The sequence below is a fragment of the Bacillus rossius genome (assembly GCF_032445375.1).
Source record: "Bacillus rossius redtenbacheri isolate Brsri chromosome 4 unlocalized genomic scaffold, Brsri_v3 Brsri_v3_scf4_2, whole genome shotgun sequence".
Taxonomy (NCBI): Eukaryota; Metazoa; Arthropoda; class Insecta; order Phasmatodea; family Bacillidae; genus Bacillus; species Bacillus rossius.
This window is the reverse complement of record NW_026962011.1, coordinates 51,933,803-51,956,671: the sequence shown is the minus strand read 5'-3', so window position 1 is coordinate 51,956,671 and position 22,869 is coordinate 51,933,803. Positions and strand designations below refer to the sequence as shown.

At 41.3% G+C, this 22,869-nt stretch overlaps 2 protein-coding genes across 3 annotated transcripts in view; one reads left to right on the top strand and one right to left on the bottom strand.

Annotated features, from left to right (window-relative positions):
* LOC134542162 (cyclin-Q) overlaps positions 1–22,869 on the bottom strand; it is a 142,184-nt gene that overhangs the window by 37,532 nt on the left and 81,783 nt on the right. The window lies entirely within an intron of this gene.
* Positions 1–22,869, top strand: part of LOC134542160 (hemicentin-2-like) — an 83,908-nt gene that overhangs the window by 15,636 nt on the left and 45,403 nt on the right. The window contains exon 2 of the mRNA XM_063386181.1: positions 21,948–22,024. Within this exon, the coding sequence (XP_063242251.1) occupies positions 21,952–22,024 (73 nt within the window). The 5' untranslated portion in view covers positions 21,948–21,951. The remainder of the gene's footprint in view (positions 1–21,947; positions 22,025–22,869) is intronic.

Genomic DNA, 22,869 nt, shown 5'->3' with positions numbered 1-22,869 from the left:
AATTCATCAATTAAATTGTAGATTTCATTTCACTCCTTCTTTTGTATCCATAGAAAATAGTGATAATTCAATAAAAATGATTCAATTTTTATTCATAAAAGTATGCGATCATTTCATCAATGTTTTGTTATGACGTTGTCACGTTAAACTATCGTCCGTAAACCGACTTTACAGACAAACCCCCCCCCCCTTTTTTTTAAATATATACGAGCAACAGCTCGCAGTACGCAACGGCACGCCTAGACGGACCCCGTGTCGACAGCGAAGTGGAGGTGCGCACCGCACCCGGGGGCCAACAGGAGCACCCCACCACGCCTGACGTCACCGGTCACCGCCACCGCCCTCATGGCACAATGCGCCCTCCAGTTGCCGGGTCCTGACGCCCTGAGAGCGGTAATTAGCGCCGTCGCGCGGGAACTAATCGAATCAGCGGACGGAGCGAAGTTTCGGCGCTTTGAGTCCTTCGGACGGACGTCCATTAGGCGGGAGGGGGGGGGGGGCGGGGGGGACGCCTGCATCTCGGCCCGCGACCGGCGACGTCCAAGTCGCCTCGCTAAGAGATTGGCTCGCGAGAAGCAAGGGAGAAGGGCGCGCGACTTGTAAAGGCCAGACGCGAGACGTGATTAGCGCGGAGGGGTCGAGTTCCTTATTCGGGAGCCGCTTAGCGGGGGTAGCAGCCTAGGTTAACCAGCTTGTAATATTTCGTGTTTTTGTGCGTCATTTTAAATAACTTCATAATACAGCAATATTTATTTGTCTATATATATATTTTTTATACCAAACAAGTCCTTATTTAATGGATTTTATGAACTTAAATTTTAGATTTTTGGTTTTTAATGTCAACCGTAGCATGTACTGAAAGCTGCTCTACTCAATATGTCGTCAAATGTTTTCTGCACGCGGCGAGGATACGAATTTTCACTGGAAACAAAAAAAAATAATGCTAATTATAACTTGATATTCATGTTCGCAAACATCATAAAAACCAATTTAAAAAACGGCAACGCGGGGTGCGACAGGTAATAATGGAACATGACCTTCACAATACACTGCAGTGGTGAATTGAGCGTTGCTGGTGTTTATTTTTGACCACACAAATGTTATAACGTACCACAAAAACACGATTTATAACTCCCAAGGAGTCATTCGACTGGAAGTGACGCATCATGTCGGCGCCATTCTCGTGTTCCCTACGGTCCACCGATGGCTTATGGCTGGTTTGATGGACTCTATTCCGGTTCTTTTTGGCCATGCATGCGTCACTGTACGGATTACACGTGTGGCCATTTTCTGTCCAGCTGATGGTCACATCGTGTCTACGGAGCACCCGAGGTGTATAGTGTTTGAATTGAGGGGGAAAAAAATTGGTTGTCTGTAAAGTCGGTTTACGGACGATAGTTTAACGTGACAACGTCATAAGAAAACATTGATGAAATGATTGCATACTTTTATGAATAAAATTAAATAAGTTTTATTGGATTATCACTATTTCGTATGGATACAAAGAAGGAGTGAAATGAAATCTACAATTTAATTGATAAATTTACTTTTATTTGCACTCATTAATTCAAATATGTTTATTACTTTAACGAAGAGATTATTTTAACTATAACTTTTATACATGTTTGCTATTTAACTTCTTCCAATCTGTGTTATTCTGTTAAGGATAAGACGATGATAGGAAAAGTAGGAAACGAATGGGAGTGTTTCAAGTTTGATGTGCCTCGAAAAAGTAAAATCGATGGTTGTTCCAATCGAGTGGAAGAGAGATAGATGCGGCGCCAGCGTACAATGAGCGTAACGGGACAATGTGCGTAACGGGACACTTTTTCGTGCGTGCAGCCGGCGTTCTTCGATTTATTAGACGTTCTGACGTCAAAAAAAAATGCAGAACTACTTAGTTGTTGTTTGTGCCCTGGAACTACTGGAACGCACGCAGACGGGCTCGTGATATTCTCAGGGAACTGAGACACGACTTGAGTCCCTGGAGCGTTGACTGCGCGGCGAGAGACGTGAAGGATCGTGATCCTGACGTGATCACCCCCCCCCCCCACCCCCCTGGCCAGGGAAACAAGGCCACCCCCGTCCTCCCGGCCACCTTCTGCCGGGTAAACAACGGGCTTAAAGGTGTTTTTGCAAGGCGCGAGTCCCGGGAACTTGGCCCTTCCGCCCCCGCGGGGTGCCGGCGAGGGGGGGGGGGGGGCGGAGGGGAATGATTAATGAGACGGTCTGCGCGGCTTTCATCTGGCGTGCACCTTCCTTATCCCGTCCTCTGCTTCCCCCCTGCTGCGACCCGCGCCATTTCTCTCCCGGGCCTTCTTCTCTCCAGACACTTCCCACCGCGTATATTGCAACCCTCCCCCCTTTCCCTCCCCCTCGCCCGCGGCTAAACCGTCCCGGAATTGTATTCAAATTAGGAATATTTCACGCGCTCGCTCACCTCGGCAGAGGAGTGGTTGTAACATGTGCGGACACTCTGTAGCACGCCCGGGTTACCCCGCGAAGACAAAGGTGCGGGGCTTTACTTCACCGCGGCCACACGTAAGGGCTTTACTTCACCGCGGCCACACGTAAGGGCTTACGACAGCCCGAGCGTCCGACAGTATCTCTTCTGCTAGCTGCAGTTCCCGGGTTCACACGACCGGATTAACAGTTCCAACAGAGCGGGTTTCGCTTCAAGGGGGTGCCTCCCATTTCAGGTCAAGATTTTATATTTACAGTAATTACAGATGAACTTGTAGACTTGTTTAATTGTTTAACTTCCACGAAATTAAAAATATATACAGAGCATACTTTTCGCATAATTATCTGCCAAAGTTACATTTTTAAAAATGTTTTTGGGGTTGTACAAATAAGGAGAATTTAATTTATTGCAGAACTGAAATTTTTTAGGTTTAACAGTAATGCCACTGGCTACTTCAAGAAATGGTTTGCATTTCTATCACAAAAACTCATTTTCATGTTTCTTGGCTGTCAAAATCGTAAAAAATTTGAAAATTTTGAAATGCCAGGTAAAATTAATTAATATTTTCTAAAAGAAATTCAAGCCATTTCTTGAAGTAGCCAGTGACATTGCAGTTAAACCTAAAAAGTTTCAGTCCTGCAATAAATTACATTCTCCTTATTTGTACAACCCAAAAACGTTAAAATTGTAACTTCGGCAGCTAATTATGCGAAAAGTATGCGCTGTATATATTTTTCATTTCGTGAAAGATAAACAATTGAAAAAGTCTAAAAGTTGATCAGTGATTAATAAATATATAATCATGACCTTAAATGGGAGGCACCCCCTTTAGGACGTGGCCTTCACACTCAGATTCAATTAACCATTAATGTGTGTGTAATGAAAGATAACTACAGAAAGACTGGATAAAGGTCCGAAACTTACGGAAACATAATTTAAAATAATAAAACATAGCATATGTACATATTTAATAATGAAGCTTTATAAATGTAAAGGATAGTGACGTACTTCTCTTACAAACAAACTCACTTATATAAATATATAATATATACTAAATATTATAAATATAATATAGATTATATAGTTCAGTACACATACAGCCTATATATTATATATATTTTCGCCCCAGTTTGTAGGTATTTACTTAATGTGGTCTTACAAATGAGAAAACAGCTGCAAAACTAATCAATTTTTTATCTTAAAAAATGGTTTTAATCCTTGAAATTCACTTTATTTTAAGGATTGTAAAATTTGAAATATTGATATACTATCAGGTAAATTATGCTTGAAACAATTCCCATTATTGTTGATAATATTAAAGTAGATTTTCCCGAATTCCTTTTTCATGTTTTTTTCTGTAGTTATCTTTTAAAGTTTCAACCTAAAATCAATAGTTAAATTAGGACGCAGTTAAACTCTAATAACAGGTATGAAAAAATCATGTTTCGAAGAAAAATAATTTATAATGTTCCCACGTCTTTTTAAACCTCGAACGCCCTTAAGGCCCCCGTCTAAACGGGCACACACACATTAATTAGTTCCGCGAGTGAAGAAAAAGCGACATCGACGAAGAGGGTGAGAGACCCCCTCGAGAGTGGCGGGACGTGAGAGTGCGACTGAGTGCTGTGAGTGTGCGACTGAGTGGCGCGAGAGTGCGACTGAGTGCTGTGAGTGTGCGACTGAGTGGCGCGAGACTGTGTGTGGACAGGCGCGAGGTAAGGGGCGAACCACTGTCGAGCCCAGCTACAGTGATGAGTGCGAACTGTGGACTAGACAGACGTTTCCAGAACAGCCTTCCAGGATTAATTGCGCACATTAATAAGCACAGTATAACAAAATAAAAGCCAAATTTGTTTAATATTCAATTATATTTTCCATGGTTCGGAAAAGAAAAAATGCTTGAATGAAACATCAATTAAAAATATAAAATTATGAGCCAATTTTGTTGTAAAGAAATACTAGGTATCATCTCGGAAAGCGTGTTTGATGTACACTAGACGCAACATAACTCCGAGCCTGGGTGACGGTTAGAAAATCGTTGTGTGTATGTGAGTCCCGACACTGGAGAAGGCAGACGTGGCGCGGCAGTGAGAGATAATGCTTAACTTGATAACAGGGGCTACACGCTACTGCACAGAGTGAAAACTTAGTCCTTCGGTGAAATCCGACGAATATGTTGGTACTTACTATACGTTTTCGTTTACAGTTTGGATCTGAGGTTTGTATGCATGTAGTGTATCACTTTTGTTCAGAGCCAGTGTTACATATATAGTGCAGTACTTCAGTAAAGTACAACTTTATACATAAAATGCCTTCAGTGTTGTCAAAAGTTAAGAGTAAAAAACTGCACTCGCAGGCGCGGGAAATAGTCCATAACGTTCTGCAGTTTATGGAAAATGAAGCGCGATTGCAGGAACCCTCCATTTCACTAGAGAAAGCACAGCTGAGAACAGCTAATGCGACGGGTGTGTCTCGCACGACTGTACAAACAATATTAAAAATGGCTCACCGAACAATTAATACAAAATCTTCCACCAAACAGTGTTGTTGTGATAGATAATACTCCCTATCACAATGTAAAAATAAATAAAACGCCTACCTCCAGCTGGACAAAATTGGAAATGCAGCAGTGGTTAAGTAAGGAGAATATTTCCTTTACTAGCGACATGCTCAAACCAAACTTGTATAACCTCATAATGAAGCACAAACCTTCGCAAGTGCAGTACTCGGCAGACAGACTATTGGTAAATAGTGGCCACACATTACTTCGTCTGCCCCCTTATCATCCGGATTTGACTCCGATAGAAAGCATATGGGCTAAAGTTAAAGGAGAAGTCGCTTCAAGAAATGTTACTTGCAATTTGGCAAATGTAAATAAACTTTGCGAGGAAATATTTAACCGAATGGGTCCAGAAGATTGGATACCGATTTGCAATCACGCCAAGACACTCGAGAACGAATACTGGGATAAGGATGTGCGTTTTGACATTGAAATTGATAAAGCGATTGTGGAGTTAGGTGATGCAAACAGTGACAGCAGTGACGTTTACACATCAGACTCTTCGGATGGAACAGTCAGTGGCGTTGAAGAACTGAGGTAGTGTTTGGAACGTCAGTGGTAAGTGGTCAATGTTTTCTGCTTTTCTCTACCTGCTGTGCAAGGTCGCCGTATCTGCTTATACCCCCTCCTCATCCACCCGACCCCCCACACGTGTTGCATTCAACACTCCTCATGTGTGACGTAGCTCAAGCTCGGAGTTATATTGCGCCTAGTGTATGCAAAAACAAAAAGCCATAGCCACCTGTTGTTGAAAATTACAACATCTTTCTTGCAGTGTTACGAACGCTATTGCTGAGCGACAGTTTGTAAAACACAGGACATGTCTGTCGGCCCGGCAGGCAGGAACTCGAAGGCGAGGCCCAGCAGATTCACTTCTGTCCTTCCACATGAAACATTCATGAGCCTCGGCACGTACTTCAGGCTCGGGGGACATACTTCATGAAGAATTCAGTCATGAATGCCGGAGACACGCGCGCTGATGGGGTGAATATACTTTACGATCTCCGAAGGGACGCCGGTGGCAACAAAAAGACGCCGAAAGAGAGAGAAATGGAAAAAAAAAAGTCAGGTGGAGAGAAAGAAAGAGGGATTGTTGACGCGTCAATGTGCGTTTTATTTTTAAAAAGCGAAGTAAAGGGATAGATCGACGCAGGACGGAGCACTTTTCAAAAGAAAGAGTCGTAAACACTACCTTGATATTATTCGTCTTTCACTACTTGCAAAGAACGTAGACTTAATGTCTGTCAGAGAAAACTCATTTGGAAACCATGCCTCTTGATAATAAAGTTAAATCAGAGTCTCAACTGCGGGTAAATGATAAAAAAAAGGCAAATAAGTACATTCGCTTTCTTGAGAAATACTACAACTTGTCATTCGTTCGTCGTAAAGGGATTTTATTTCCTGAATACAAATGGCGAACTATGAGAAACCTAAAGCTGCTGCACTCGTGACTGAAAGAAATAATATAAACAGGAACAGTAGGTCATGTGCACAAGTTTTTTTACCGCCATGTTTTCGAACCTACTGATTTACAACAGCACACAGAATGGTATCGCGCAAGTTAGAGGGGTCGTGTAGTTCAATTTGAAGGGGGGGGGGGGGGATGAATATATTTTATTCCTGTTACGAACGCATGGCACAACAACCAGTGAGAGAACAGCAGGGTGCCATTTTGGTGGAACTAGACAGCTGTTTATATTTTACACTCATATCGTAGCAATAAATTGTCGAGATATTTTAAATACTCGGGTAATTCCTGCTTTGAAAAAAAAATAATGTTATTACTTGGAACAATTCACTAGAGATAAATGTAAATACAAAAAACAATTTTAAATATCAGTGATCCTTTCATCACTCGCCAGAGAAGTGTAAGATCTAACCTTGGTAACGGTGGACAGTATTACATCTTGCTGCGGGCAGGTTTTGGACTTGATGGTAGCGGCCGTATAATTCCATTGTGCGCTGAAAACGAACCAAGTTCAATTTTACGCAACTATAAGCATTTAAACTTGGCCTTATGAAACCATTTAGAAAACGCGCGATGTAGTAATATTATAATTCGGCAGGATATTAACATTATCGGGATTTAAAACATCGATACATGTAGATTATGTGTTTAGATTATTACTTGCTGTCTGAATTCAGAACCCATACAGCATAATATCTATCTTGGAATATTTTTTTAATTTAACTGGAATACATTTAAAATTAAGGTAGCTGAGCTCCGTGCATCCATGCATGATGAAGATATATCCTGTACAGATCATTTTTGTTTCATGGAAAATAAAACGAGGTAACGAAAAATTCCGAACGAGAAATAACACTGGAACTAGAAAAGTTGTCGGTTCAATGATTTCTAGAATATACTACCCAGTCCTCCGCATACTTGCTCAGAAGTCGTCACTTTTTTATTGGCTATTGACTTGCGACGTGTCTCAAATGTGTTGACCGTGATTTGATACTTTATTTCGTCGAGAGCTCCTCATTGGCTGAGAGCCATCATCGGACGAAATGCGGGCCAACCAAGGATCAGAATAAGAAACAGATATAAGAACCGACAGACGCCACAATGGCTTCGACAGTTTTTATGCCATGAAAATTGTCTAACTTTTGATACTGAATATTGGCATTGTTAAGGCAGAGATAACAAACACATTAAGGGAATTTCAAAGTCCATAGCATTGTGTCGATTGTGTTTCCCAAAAAAAAAAATTAATACTTCATACGAATGACTTCACAGGAAAAACTACTTGTAGCACCACTCACTAAACTGTTACAAGTTGCCACCTTACAATTACGAACTCTTGTTACTAATCATTCAGGGATATTCATAAATGTACGGTTATCTTTTTAAATTTACGGGTAAGAGGTTCATTGACTTTGAACATGAATCCACGAAAATAATTTTGATGTACTAGCAAAACTTTCAAAAACTTATTAAGACTCGTGCAAAAACACACTTGTTTCTTCTACGAGTATGCTTACCCTAAAAACAGAACTCGGAGGTCGAAACACGGCCTAGTTTCTACGAATGTTCGGCTGTTTGAACTTAAAATGTTCTCTTCGTCAATTCGAGGTGAGTTCTTTGTCTGAAAGTCCGTAAATTCACTGTAATTTCCAAGAGAGTATTAACTTTAGATATTAAATTGAATTACATATACAATTCAGCCAAATTGGAAAACTTAAAAATAGAAAATTGCTGTGGTCCGAAAGCTGTCCAAAACGAAGATGGAATATTTCGGCTCCTACCTATCGATTATATTGTACGAGTGTTCGATTTTTAAAATATCGTGAAAATAAAGCCTCTTATTTACCCTCCCCCCTTTCCCACCGTTTTCTTCGGGAAACCTTTTCACAGGCGAGAGAGCCAAACGCCCGATCGTGCATCTTCGGTTTTTTTTTGGTTCATTGTAAATGTGTTGATAAAAGGATACTAATGGTCAGTTAGGTTAGGTTAGCTACATTATAAATACTTTTAAACACTGTGGACGGTTCATTTGGTTAGGATAGCAACATTAAAGATACGGATAAAAATAAAGCGAGCATGAACTTCGGGTTTTGGCTCTCTCGTCTGTGAAAAGAAGGCTTCCCGTTTTCTTCAGCAAGATCGTTCCTCCTGAAGAGAGCAGAAGCCGGCGGCACGTGTATATCCCCTTGAAAGCAGCGTGGCTTTACAAGCTTTACGAAACCCCGCGCCATCACGCCAGGGTCAAGTACAGTGGAGGCCCGATAATCCGAACTGATTGGGACCACACCCTTTTCGGACTAAGAGAGAAATAATTCTTGAAATAAACTTAAATTACATAATAACGCGGGATACGTAAATATTTATTACCAGGTAATGGCCGGCATTCGTTTATATGCCTGTTTCAATTGTTTTTTTTGTAGATTGTTTGAAGTAGGTACACGTATACAAACCATCTATATCTCTACATATATCTCTATCCATATCTCTCCATATAACTCGATCTCTCTAGGTATCTATGTTTCTATCTACATCTCAGTCTATCTCCATATCAGTATATATCTACATCTAAATATATCATTCGCTCTATATCTCTATAGTCTGTATATCTCCCTCTTTCTATCTCTATATACCCTCTATAAATCTCTATCTCTCAATGTCTTTATCTTCCTAGCTATATTTTTATCTTTATAAAATATTAGACGAACACGAAAATATTAATTTTTTTATATATTTTTACTTATCTATATTTTATCTATCTCGTAACCTGCCACAGGTGTGACATAGGTATATGAAAACGTGCGTTTATTCGAATACAACGTTGGGGGAGAAATTTCAAAGCAATCGGTGAGGAACTTACGGAGATGTAAGTTTTTGAATGAACATTTACCTTTTTAATTACCTATGTAGATGTCGTGTGATTACACAGTTAATTTGATAAGGTCTGTTCGAACACAACCACATATCTGGACGACATGAGCGATGCGAGAGCGGAACGCTGCGAAGTGCAGGAGTGCAAGTTGTTCTGACGATACGTCTTAGTGCTTGACCTTGGAGAGATGCTGCCTGGTGGAAAAACTCAATGAACAAGTCTGTTCTTAGCATCGGCACCCTTTCCCACAGTCGTTACTTCCGGTTTCGCATCAAGCTGTTTTTTTGCGGATTACCAAAGTTCGCATTATCGGGACCCCATTGCATAAGGCTGTGTATGATCTTAAAGTGAAAGGCAGAACACTTGTGGATTAAGAAAAAAAGAAAGTTTGTCAGTTGACATTAATTGCACCGAATGTGCAACATTTCTCTTATATTTGCATTAAAACACGATTATGATAAACTTATTTTCAAAATCGTCCTGGGTTAGGACCATGCCCCCCCTCCCCCCCACATTCGATTACGGGCCCTGGACCCAGGATCGGAGACAAACATCCCCCTTCCCCAATTTTACAGTCACGTGCTTCATTATAATTGCATGGTTATTTCTTACCTACACTCTTTTTAGAATTTTATTTAACCGTAATATACAGGATATAATTATGGTTACTATTTTGTAAGTCCAAACTAAGCTTTATTTATAAAATTATTTAACTTTAAAATAACCACAGCTAGTGTGTATAAGTATTTCACACACTGAGATAAAAATTAAAATAGTTACAGAAAAATAAAATTTAGCTGTAGGTGTGTAGAATCGTCTAATATTTAATTGGATAAAAAAAATATTCAATATGTGTTTTCTAGTTTGTAAAAGAAAATTATGATAGTTAAACATTTAAAAGGAAACATGGCTGGTCTCAGGCCCTGGACTCAGGGGTCCACCCTGCCCCCCCCCCCCCCTTGTGGGGGCCATGGTTAGGACCCCCGGACCACCTTTGTGCATCTATTTGGGGAGGGGATTTAATAATTTAAGGAGGGGAAGGATCAGGGGAGAGGGGTAAGATGGCAACTCCTGGTACCCCGTGTCGAAGGAAATGTTCGTCTTGAATGGAACCACATCGGCGCGACAGTGGCCGGTGGAGCCGGCGCAGTTGAATGGGACCAGGCTGACGCATGTGTCGGTTGTTATCGCCTGGCGGGAAGTGTCGTCATCGAGAGAATAAGGGTTGTTTTGGAGTTGGTCTAGGAGGGAAGGGAAGGACGGAAGGCCCCCCCCCCCCCCTCGCAGGAGCTGTAAACATGCTCGCGCAGCTCTGGGGGTTACTGTCGCCGTCGCTTTATCGCCCGGCCGCAAGAACAAGCGACGATAACAACCTCGCGAGCTACAGCACGATCGGGCGGAACGAACCGCTAACGGCACTCAGCGACAGCCAGCAGCGGATACACGAGATTCCAGGTCGATTTGGAACGAAACAATAGCTAACAATGTCAGCTATGTCGATATTAACCAACACAGTATCAGTAACAGACCTTAAACAAGTTTCTCTTATTTAACGTTCTCCGAAATATCACCTCTAAAGTTGAAAAAAAGGAGTAAATATTATTTTAAAAAAAAATAAAAAAATGGCGCCATTGCATTTGGTATCAGAAAAAAAAGGCAGCTTACAAAACAAATGAATTAATTACACATTTATAAGCCACAAATAAGCTTCGGCGAGTAAAAACTGTTTCAAACTACGTGGTGTCAAAGGAATAATCATGAAAAAAAAGGGGGGGAAGGGGGGGGGGGGGTTGAAAACGGCTCCTTCCGAAGTGAAAAAAAAAGTGAGGAGCTGTAGTTAGAAAAGTTGTAACCAATACTCACAAACTATTGTTAATGTATATTTATATTTAAATAAATGATGTTCTACCTTTTGTAATAGTTTATTATTTTGTGGTACCATCTTCATGAAAGGGGTAGAATTCCCTTCCTTCCTGCTCCGTTTTTAGCTGGGGCTATCCCGGCACAAGAGTAATAATTCCCGAGGTGTTCCCTCGGGATCTGTGGGGCTTAACGGCTTTTTTTTTTTTTTTTAGACCCTAATGCGGGAGACGGTAAGTTACGGGGCAGCCGTTATCGAGAATCGAATGGCGGGGAAAGGGTCCGCTTAGAGAGTGAATATGGTAATTACCTGCGGGGAAGAGAACTCTCATTGTTGAGGCAAGTGCCGTAGATAATGACATCCCCTGCCGAATTCTTGAATAAGAGATTTTTATTTTTTTTTCAAAGAATCGTCAGTTTGAGGAGAAACTTTTTTTTTCCCCTTTTAACCAACACGAGTAAAAAAAAATGGATGTGTGGCCACCACGCGCGTTAAAAGTGAAAACTTCGTAATTCAATAATCAACTTGAACGATAAAATTAAATATTCAATTACTTACTTGAACGATGAAACTTATCTATACAGTACACAATAAAACATTAAAAAGACACACTAGCTCTATTAGGAATGTCTATATAAATCCCCCAATTTGAATTGAATATTCAAAGAGAAAATCTTCGTTGCTTACAGCGTAACGAAAAGTGAAGCGCTGTAGAGTCACTTCACTAACGCTTGCCCGAGAGAGATGAGTGGGGAGCTAAATATGTTCTCCTTCTCCCTCTTTGAGCGTTGCGCTTTTCGTTACGCTCTGAAGTCATCGCCTTGACTTATCCTAACGGACGAAAAGACGTTTCGCCTAAGAAGGATTAATGCATCGGCTTCGAACGTGAATGATTCTCTGATGTTGGTACAGACGGAAGAGCCAGCGCAGATCTCATCTTGTGACCATGGGCAGAACAAACTTCAAATCAAGAAAAGAAAAAAAAAAAAAAAAAGGGAACGGGAGGGGGTAGTACGGAATACCTCCCAGTTAAATGGGGGAGTCCAAAATTTCAAGAGTACTGAAGTTTAAAACCTAAATTCACACTGAATACAGCAGCAGAAACAAATGAAAAAAAAATATTTTTTTACAAAACAATCGCACGGACATACAAAAGTCATGTATGTACTAATTTTTGCTTGGTTATAATGTGATTATGATAATGGATTTTGAGGAGGGGTGAAAGTTGGAGAAGGGCCCTAACGGTGGGACTGGCGGTTATGGACTAGTCCGCAGAGAAAGGGGTTGTACGGGGGATCTCGCCCAGAATATTTGAAGAATAAACACGTTTTTAAGCCAACCTGAAATTTAAATTTCAACGATGGTTTAGCTGGTCTATCTCAAGAAAGTGTGATATATTTGAATTCGAGTGAAATATATTTACTTTATATAAATGAATAAGGGTTTGGAATTTGATGGATAATATTTTACGTTGACCGGAGCGTCGGTAAATAAGGGCGGCCCCTCGGGGGGATATCGCCACTCAGACTAACGAACTGGGCGCGCCTGCGACCAGCGAGGGACGACCAGGGACCAGGGCCCAGGGCCCAGGGACCAGGGACCAGGGACCAGGGCCCAGGGACCAGGGCCCAGGGACCAGGGACCAGGGACCAGGGACCAGGGACCAGGGTGGGGCGCAGCTGTCGCCGGCGAGCCCTCGTGGTCGGTGCGTGAACCACCATCCCCCCTCCTCCCCCACGGCAGCCCTTCGACCCTTGGCCGCTGACCGGCGCGAGTTGCCGCGCGCTCCCGGCGGGCCGACACCAGAGGTCAGAGAGAGTTACAGATGGAGCATGAGCTCTGAGCACTGTGGCCAGTTTGCTCACGTGAGAAGATGGCGGCCATTTGTTTACACAGTATATAGAAATGCAGTTTACTACATACTCTTGTACACAATCATTTTTCTTGAGTCAACAGTCTTTATTTGTTTAATATTCACGCACTTTTCCACCACCATAAATACATCACTTATGAGAAAATGCGATTTTCTTCATGTCACAATATGGCGGCGACCTGCTTCCCCCTTACGTCCCCTGGCTTCAGCAGAGATACCTGCAAACTGTGTTTATGCTCCATCTGTAACTATCTGTAATCTCTGGCCGACACAGCTCGCCATGTTCCGTGTTCATGATACACTGCAGCGTCCTGCGTCCACACGGTGATGTGTTTCTTCAAACATCTGGACGGTCTGGCGGTAAAAGGGAACAAGTCGTTTCAGCTTATTCAAATAAAATTTCTCAAATTACAACAAAGACAGAATTTTTTTTTATCAATAAACTGAGTAAAAAGTCAGGATTGCACTGATACTGATCTTTGAAAAATGACTTGTTACTACCACAAGACCATCCATTTGTTCCATATAGATCCATTAAAGGAACTATTGTAACGCAATATCCATATGGATTCATTGAACGAACTACTGCAACGTTCATGCAAGGTTACAGAAATCCCTCGAAAACATTTGATCCGTATGGATTCATTGAATGAACTATTATAAAGTCCACGCAAAGTTACGCAGAGATGTGTATCGAAACATTTTTTTTCGCATGGAATCCTCGCTGCATGAACACGTTTTAATTTGCTGTTTAGTTATACTGCAAGTTGGAACATTTTATGAATCGATTATGAGTAATTTTTTTCCCGTCATTAATGCCGGTGTGAGGGTAATGGTACGAAGGATGGCTTGGAAAGGGTAGTGGTGTGGTTGGTAGTGGTGGGAGGGGGGAGTGTTAGAGCAAGTTAGCAAGTTCCTTATAGCAGCCGAGTATGCAAACCTCAAAGGTGAACTTGGAGTGTGCTTGGTGCTTGGCAGTTGGCGAAGGTGCTCTCAGTGTTATGCCCGGGGGTGGGGGGGGGGGGAGAGACTGGCTGTTAGCCGCAGAAGAGCCGCTCAGAGCCCTCACGGGTAAGGGTTGTGAGGGGTGAGGGGGTGAGGGGTGAGGGTTTGGGCCCGCCACGTTCCGGACAACGACTCGGATGCCATTACGGAAGGCTGCCCGCCCAACTCCACGTGCTGAATTTCAAACACCCCGAGCTATAGTCTGGCTCACGCAGACCTCACCTCGGAAATTTTGAGCGTCGATCAAAAGCGGCACCAGTAGTGCCCATTTACCAAACTGACGCTCGCAAAGCTACTCGTGGTGTTCATTCACGAACATTCAAAAAACCACGTGAAGCTGTTTACAGACACTGTTGACACAACAACATTGCCAATAAGTCCAGGCAGACCACTAGTACCAATTTTGATAGCTGTCAAATTTAAGACAAAATTGCACGACGGACACCATGCATTCGGCAAATCTTCCCCTCGCTCACGGTCTTACCTCGTTATCGCCGTGCCACGTGTTTCCATTTTTCCGCCGACAACACTGAAGTCACCGGGTGGTATCAAACCAGATAGAAAACGGTGATTCTGATTGAGGAACACTGGCCAGCAGGTTAGCAGTGTCGGCAGTAATAACAGCGGTGTCTGCTCGGGCTAGTCAACGTTTACATCTTTAATCGTTTAAAAAACTGACACTCTTTAACGTTTAAAAAAAACAGTACTTAAATTGAATTTATTGCTCAGAAAATAAAATTTCAACCTTGGGAGCATCTGTCTTCCAACCTATGATCGACACCCTCAACCTGTCCTCCCAAATGAGCGCCCTATTTAGGGTAGTTTGGGAGTCGGCTTACGGATCAATTTTTTTTATACATTCCAGAACAAGTAATATTATCACAGAGCTGTCAAGGGATTACTCCCCCCCCCCCCCTTTTTTTTGATAAGGAAGGTGTTAGAGTTTCAGCCATGACCAGTCCAGGGCAACCGAGCATAGTCATCACCTTACCCCCCTTCAGCTTGAGCAGTAAGAACGCCGCATTTCTTCGCCGAAACACAATGCGCAGCAGTTCAGGGTCGCCGTGTGACGCTGTCTTCAGCCGCTGCTGAGACCTTGCGCTCCCCTGCGGGAAGCCTTCTTTTCACAGACGAGAGAGCCAAACGCCCGTTCGTGCATCTTCGGTTTTTTTTTTGGTCATTGTAAATAAATATGGCGGTGTTGATAAAAGGATACTAATGGTCAATTAGGTTAGGTTAGCTACATTATAAATACTTTAAAAACATTGTGGACGGTTGATTTGGTTAGGATAGCTACATTACAGATACGGGAAAAAAAGCATGAACTTCGGGGAACTTCGGGTTTTGGCTCTCTCGACTGGAAAATGAAGGCTTCCCCTCTCCTGCGCTCCAGCCGAGTGGGGGAGGGGGGGAGGGTGTAGCCTCCGACCCAGGCGCACTAGAATCTCTCTTCAGCTGTCAGTCTGCAGCCTCGTCAGAGACCTCGGCTGCTCGCGGTGGGGGAGATAGTGTGATCTGGGCATGACCCGGACACATTAGAACAGCTGGAGTAACACACATCTCGGTTTTTAACATCTCGAAAAGTCTCATCGGCAACTCAGGGCGCAGACACCTGTGGTATCTCGTCGCACTGTGCGGTTGAACCGGAGCCGTTTGTCTAGTTTATGCTCGGTGATTTCTTCTGGATCATGTTCGGTTTAGATAATTTACTTAGTGTATTCTCGAGATACCTGCACTGTCCACCCTGAGTGAAGCGGCCGAAACAAACATCCAGCGAAAACAACGCTGCGGACTCCGGCCAAAATAACTTTGGCTTGGAGTGACTTTGTTCGGAGAAACAAAACGTGGAAAACAAAATCAGGGTAGCAGGTCGGGGATAAGGACCTGTAACCTTTGAAATGTTAGTCCAGTGTCTTGCCACATTCATTACTATTGACGTGATAACGTATTATAAATCGATGAACGCCGGCTCCACGCACGGAAAAGAATGACTCATTGTCACGTTCCGCCTGAGCCTAGCGTGCAAGAACCGGCCAACCACCGTGCGAGAAAATATTCTATAATATCAAACAGGTTAAGGCGGGCTTTTAAACTAATTGTTCGTGATTATATTTAAACAAATTATTTATATTAAATTTGCAAAAACTGTAAATAATATTTGAAAATTTAAAAAGTATGCAATTTTTAATCAATGTTTTCTTATGAAATTATCGCGTAAAATTATCGTCCGTAAACCGACTTTACATATAAACCTCCCCCCCCCCTTTTTTTAAATTATGAGTGGAAGAATATGAAGTTTGTCAGTCACCAGTGAGCCAATAATCTCCCACCATTAATGTTGTATTTTTTTCTAATGTTACCCCGAGTCGCTGTGTAATCGTGATTGATATAGTAGTTGTTGTTGTTGCCACGGGTAAACGCCAATGAAACGTTTAAGACAACACAAATTACAGCCGTGTCTGACCTGGGATTCGAACCCAGAACTCCCGCATCGCAGCCCGGTGCGTTGCCGACCAAGAAACCCCTCGCTTAAAAATAAACTTGAAATAAAGCAGGGGATGAAAACAGTTTTATACTCGCGAACCATCAAGCTCAGCTTCCGTAATGTTTTTTTTTTTTTTGCGTTACCGATAAGTAGAGACCGGAAAAATTCGCGGGTTCAATGAACTTCAGGATAGACTCCAATATCCTCTACACACTCGGGCAAATTCCAACTGTACTGTTCATTGGCTGCTGACTTGTGAGTCATCTCGACTGGGTGGCCTGTGATTCGACACTTCTATGAGTTAGGGTCTCTAATTGGCCCTCAGTCCTCCAGATTAACAGTGAACCAATGGCAGAAGACGCACTAAGGTATAATTATTTGAATTTTAGCATAACATGAAATTGACCCGCGAATTTTTCAGGTCTCTACCGATAAGGGGATGGCGAGGGAGGGAAGTGACTTCAACTGAAGCTACGGCACGCCGTCTCCTGAAATTTCACAACTCCGTGATTTGTGCCACGTGCTCTGAAACAGTCGTTCCGTCTTCAACCCCGGGATCCAGCGGACCAATCCGGAGAGCGACTGCCTCGCCGAGTGCGCACGCGCCGTAGCGCTTTGACTTCACTGCGCGCTTGCGGGAATTATGTTAACGCGGAATGGTTTATCGTTCCATGGGACTTTATTTTGCCTTCTCTCTCTCTGCGCGCGTTCCAGAAAATTATCCGAACGAGACGCGACAGCTCTGCGCCCGGCCAATTACATTAAATACCGACTGCGAGCACTGTGGAGAGAGAGATAGAGATAGGGATATATATATATATATATATATACTCTTCCCCATTTTGTTTAGGCACCCGGAAAACGCAGTCAACGACAGTAAGTAACAGAATAGTTACATTTACAGAGAGAACATGAATTTTTGTTTAGAAAGCCGTCCACAACATATCCTGTCATAAGTTCACACGTGAATATTATAGCCGTAGTTTATTGACGTGACAACGTCTAATAAATCGATGAACGCCGGCTGCACGCACGAAAAAGTTTCCCGTAACGCACATTGTCCCGGTGCGCTGTGTCCCGTTACGCTCATTGTACGCTTGCGCCGCATCTGTCTCTCTTCCAATCGATTGGAACAAATATCGATTTGACTTCTTCGAGGCACATTAAACTTGAAACACTCCCATTCGTTTTAATAAACATATTTGAATTAATGAGTGCAAATAAAAGTAAATTCATCAATTAAATTGTAGATTTCATTTCCCTCCTTCTTTGTATCCATACAAAATAGTGATAATTCTGCAGCCTTAGGGAGGCTACAAACAAAATTATACAATTAATAAATTTGAATAAATCCCAGATAAATGGGCCATGGCAGAAAGTAAAACATGTTGTGAAATTTTAGTGAACAAGGGATGGAAACGTAAAACACAACCAAATATACAAAAATAATTATACAATTTATTGTTTATAATCAATATGAAATTGCATTAACCTTTCACATTTATGATGCATTTAGAGGTACAAGTCATCGTATTCGAGACTACTATTCGACACATAGTTATGACAAATATTCGCATAGTATTGCAATAAATATAAAAGTTCATATATAATCCCGCTCGTGAAAACAATATCAAGCCATAAGCAACGTATACAAATATATATCAAGAGGTTAACGCCTAACGAGACCCCTACATTACTTTACAAAGCAAAATTTAACAAACTAACTAATAAAAACACAATTTATGACACAGAATCGAGTGTGTCAAACTAACTGCTCCTCGCGAGGAGATTCAGGGTGCTCGTGTTCATGGTCTGTCCGATCCAATGACCATAGCCAAGTGATAAAATAGAGCAACTATTTACGGCCAACAACAATGAATAAAACGTACATTCTTGTACAAGCAGGGCCAGTCAATGTAATCGATACTTAAGGGGAATGGAAAGGTAAAATATCTTGGGAATGCTGGAATCGAATATTAAGGATAAAATCTGAACTACTCATCATATTTCTTTGCGGTTTGTTTTGCCAACTAGATAATTTAATTACAGAGGGTTGTGTGTACAGCAGTGACCACAATAATGCATAGTTTTTTAGAAAAAAAATTAAATAACTTTATGCAGAAATAAGGGGTATTAGCCACAAAATTATAAATTATACCAAAATATAATTTTTGAATGGTGTAATACAATATTATCTAGAGCTCTATAATACAGAATTTTACGTAATTGCTCAACAAGTGTGTCCTTCCTTACCTAAATGTTGCATGGCAGGTTTTAATTGGTTAAAATTCATTTAAAATTCAGCGATCAAGTGTTTTTTTTTTCACTTTGATTATATTAGAGTTCTAGATAATATTATATTACACAATATAAAAATTACATTTTGGTATAATTTTTAATTTTGTGGCTAATACCCTTTATTTCTGCATAAAGTTATTTAATTTTTTTTCTAAAAAAACTAGGCATTATTGTGGCCACTGCTGTACACACAACCCTCTGTAATTAAATTATCTAGTTGGCAAAACTAACCGCAAAGAAATATGATGAGTAGTTCAGATTTTATCCTTGATCTTCGATTCCAGGATTCCCAAAATATTGTACCTTTCCATTCCTCTTAAGGCAACAATAAGAATGTGAATATTAATTCTGGGGGTGTCGCGCCATGGTTCGGGTATCGCGCAGCAGTCATGCATCAAACAGAAAATTAACATCAAGGCAAACGAAGCAGACACAGGAAACCAAAACCAAATTTTCTAAAAGTGGCGGCCGAAATAGGATTTAGAATATAAAACCCTAACCTCAGGAGAATTTAAGCTACCTAAACAACAAGAGCATGGCCACTTCACACTAATTTAAAGTTACGACTGCTTGAGCATACATACCAAAACCATGTCGCGAAACCTCCGGACCGGAACAGACCCGAGGCCACAGGGGGCCCACCAATTTATAATCCCAGTGACGTCACGGTAATCGGCAAAGGGGAGGAAGGAAGGGGAAGGTGGCGGCAGTGTGGGAGGGGGAAAGGAACGGAGGCTGTCGGCGGCGCGAGGTTTGAAGTGGCATCCACTTCAATTCAATAAAAATGATTCAATTTTATTCATAAAAGTATCCAATCATTTCATCAATGTTTTGTTATGACGTTGTCACGTTAAACTATCGTCCGTAAACCGACTTTACAGACAACCAAATTTTTTTGTTTGTAGAGGGTTGAGAGACGATGAGTGGTGATGATATGAGCATGGATCGTTGAAGGAATTTATTGGTGGAGCAAATGGGAGAACACGGAAAAAACCCACCCACTCGTGGCAACGTCAGCCACGTTTCCCACATGCGAAGGAATCCTTGTTTGAGGTGAGGGCCCCGACCACTCAACAATCTTGGTCTTCGATTTAATAATAAGATCATGTCTCATGGGCTAGCGTAATATTATACATTACAGCTGACACCACCGGCTATAGCGTGCACGTTAAATTACGACGAAGTGTTTTTTCCCCCTTCCTGTCGTGTTTGTTAGCAAAAAAAAAGTAAAGTCGGTTTAAGGACGATACTTTAACGTGACAACGTCATAACAAAACATTGATGAAATGATTGCATACTTTTATGAATAAAATTGAATCATTTTTATTGAATTATCACTATTTTGTATGGATACAAAGAAGGAGGGAAATGAAATCTACAATTTAATTGATAAATTTACTTTTATTTGCACTCATTAATTCAAATATGTTTATTACTTTAACGAAGAGATTATTTTAACTACAACTTTTATACATGTTTGCTATATAACTTCTTCCAATCTGTGTTATTCTGTTAAGGATAGGACGATGATAGGAAAAGTAGGAAATGAATGGGAGTGTGTCAAGTTTAATGTGCCTCGAAAAAGTCAGAAATCGATGGTTTTTTCAATCGAGTGGAAGAAAGATAGATGCGGCGCAAGCGTACAATGAGCGTAACGGGACACAGCGTAACGGGACAACGTGCGTTACGGGACAATTTTTCGTGCGTGCAGCCGGTGTTCATCGATTTATTAGACGTTGTCACGTTCCTCTTGTTTGTGGTAGGCCAGGGACCTCGTTCAATGAGTCCTGAAAAGGTTAATTTCCTTTTTCGTTGATTCCGTGCATCAGTGCGCCACAACTCCTAGTTTTCTCGTCTTTCTTTACACACGCGTAGACAGAGAAAGCGCTTGGCAGTTCTTGTCTCGCGCTGTATCTGGTTGCAGACGTGTGTGTTCGCAGGCAGTGTTGCTCGCAGGCAGTGTTGCTCGCAGGCAGTGTTGTTCGCAGCCAGTGTTGCTCGCAGATGAGTCTCCGGGAAGGCCTTGCTTCCCTTGCCTTCCCTTCCCGTTGCTGCGCCCGAACAACAACATGCCTCAGCTGACATAGGTACCTTATCGCCGAGCAACATTTGGGAAACATTGCAGTGAGAGTAAACGAGCAGCTCTTTTCAACGACAATGCGTTTTGCAACAAACTCCATATGAGTAGAGCCTAGAAAAATTCGTGGTTTCAATGACCTCTAGGATATACTCCACGATCCACTACATATTCGGGAAAATGCCACATGTTCATTGGCTACTGACTTGTGAGACCTGGCAACTGGGGTGCTTCCGATTCTATACTTCTTCGGTTGAATGTTTTTCACTGGCTCAAAGTCCTTCCGATAAACTGTGAGCTAATTACAGAAGAAATATGAAGGTTTGGATTCTAGCATAACGCGAAATGTATCCGCGAATTTTTCCGGTCTATACATTTGAGTGGACTGGCAAGAAGGAACTTAATGATTGATTTATTCCAACATGCCACAGGTTCATAGTACAGCATGTCCATTAAAGAATGTCCCACTTATAAAATTTAATAGGATCAATGGTAAGAGTTGAAATAGGGTTATTACTTTACGGACATTCTGTATTATATCTGGAATTGGGAATGTTTTCCAAGTTCAACTAAAGCTTTGGTATTATGATCTTGTGATTCTCCCGCTAAATGCTTTATAAATTTTTTTTTCGAGCGAATCACAAACTTATGGTTTGATGGAAAACAAACTTTTAAGATATAGGTAATTAACAACAAAGCAAAACATTTCCAATTTTGGCATTAAGCTTGTTTGGCCATGTCGTACAGATATTTCCTCAAAAAATAACCACATTGCCGCGGAAGATACAATAACTTTAAAGTAACGTACTTCAACAACTTCTTCACTTTTCAACAAGGGCCACAAGACTGGAGTCATGAAAAACTAACTTGAACCATAGCATTAAAAATGGAAACCAATGCGTAAATTCCATGGGAATATTAAATTGCTTATACTTAACTTACATTAATGACATAACTGACCATATGTGCGTGGTTTGTGTGTTGCAGGAGCATGGTACAGCCCTTATGCTTGCTTCTAGCGGCTGCTGAGTTACTCATCCTGGCTACCAACTCGCACTCCACAGGTATGCTAGTGACTGCAACCACTTACGCTCATCACTTCTCTCGCGTTAGTGTATCAGATAAAAACGAAATGTTTGCGTGTGTTGATCTTTCCTCCAGGCCATCCAAAAATTTCTTTAAAAGGCCATTGTCCTGCAAATTTTAACTGTTTGTTTCCTTTAGCGGTTATTATTCCACCACTTGGTCAAATAATGTATTATGATGTGTTAGCTCTTTATAATCTCATTCATTCCACATGTAAATCACTGTGAATGTCTTAGTTGTTATTTGATTCTGTGGTGTCTTTAATGTCAGTTTTTTTTGTTTTGTTTCATTTCTTGCACCTGAAACCTATAATTTTTATGGAGAAACATTATATTGAAGTGATTTTATTTAAATAAATTATAAATAGTTATTTTAGCTAAAATAACTTTTTTTATGTATCGGCCAAGATATGAACCAAGGTCTGAAATCGATATAATAAATCGTTAAATTAATAAGTGATTTTTTTAAAATGATTTTTAGAATATTTTTTTCGAATATCTAGGTTTCTAATTACACATTTTCAATATGATAGCCAAGATAGCGGATAGTAAGCAGTTGACGATCTGGTGATATGGCATTACTGTACTCTAGCGGGTAAAACATAAACCAATATGGCGGTAGCATATTTTATCAGACGAAAACAATATGGCAGATCCAATATGGCCGTCATAACGTCATACTGATTGGCATAACATATATTTTTATTCCTTACTATTAGTGGTGAGGGGTTTGTCTGCTGGTAGCGTCCATGGAAGAAGGATTATTTATTTTTTCTTTCAGCGGGTACAACCCGAAGACTCCAAGGTCCACTAATAAATATTTT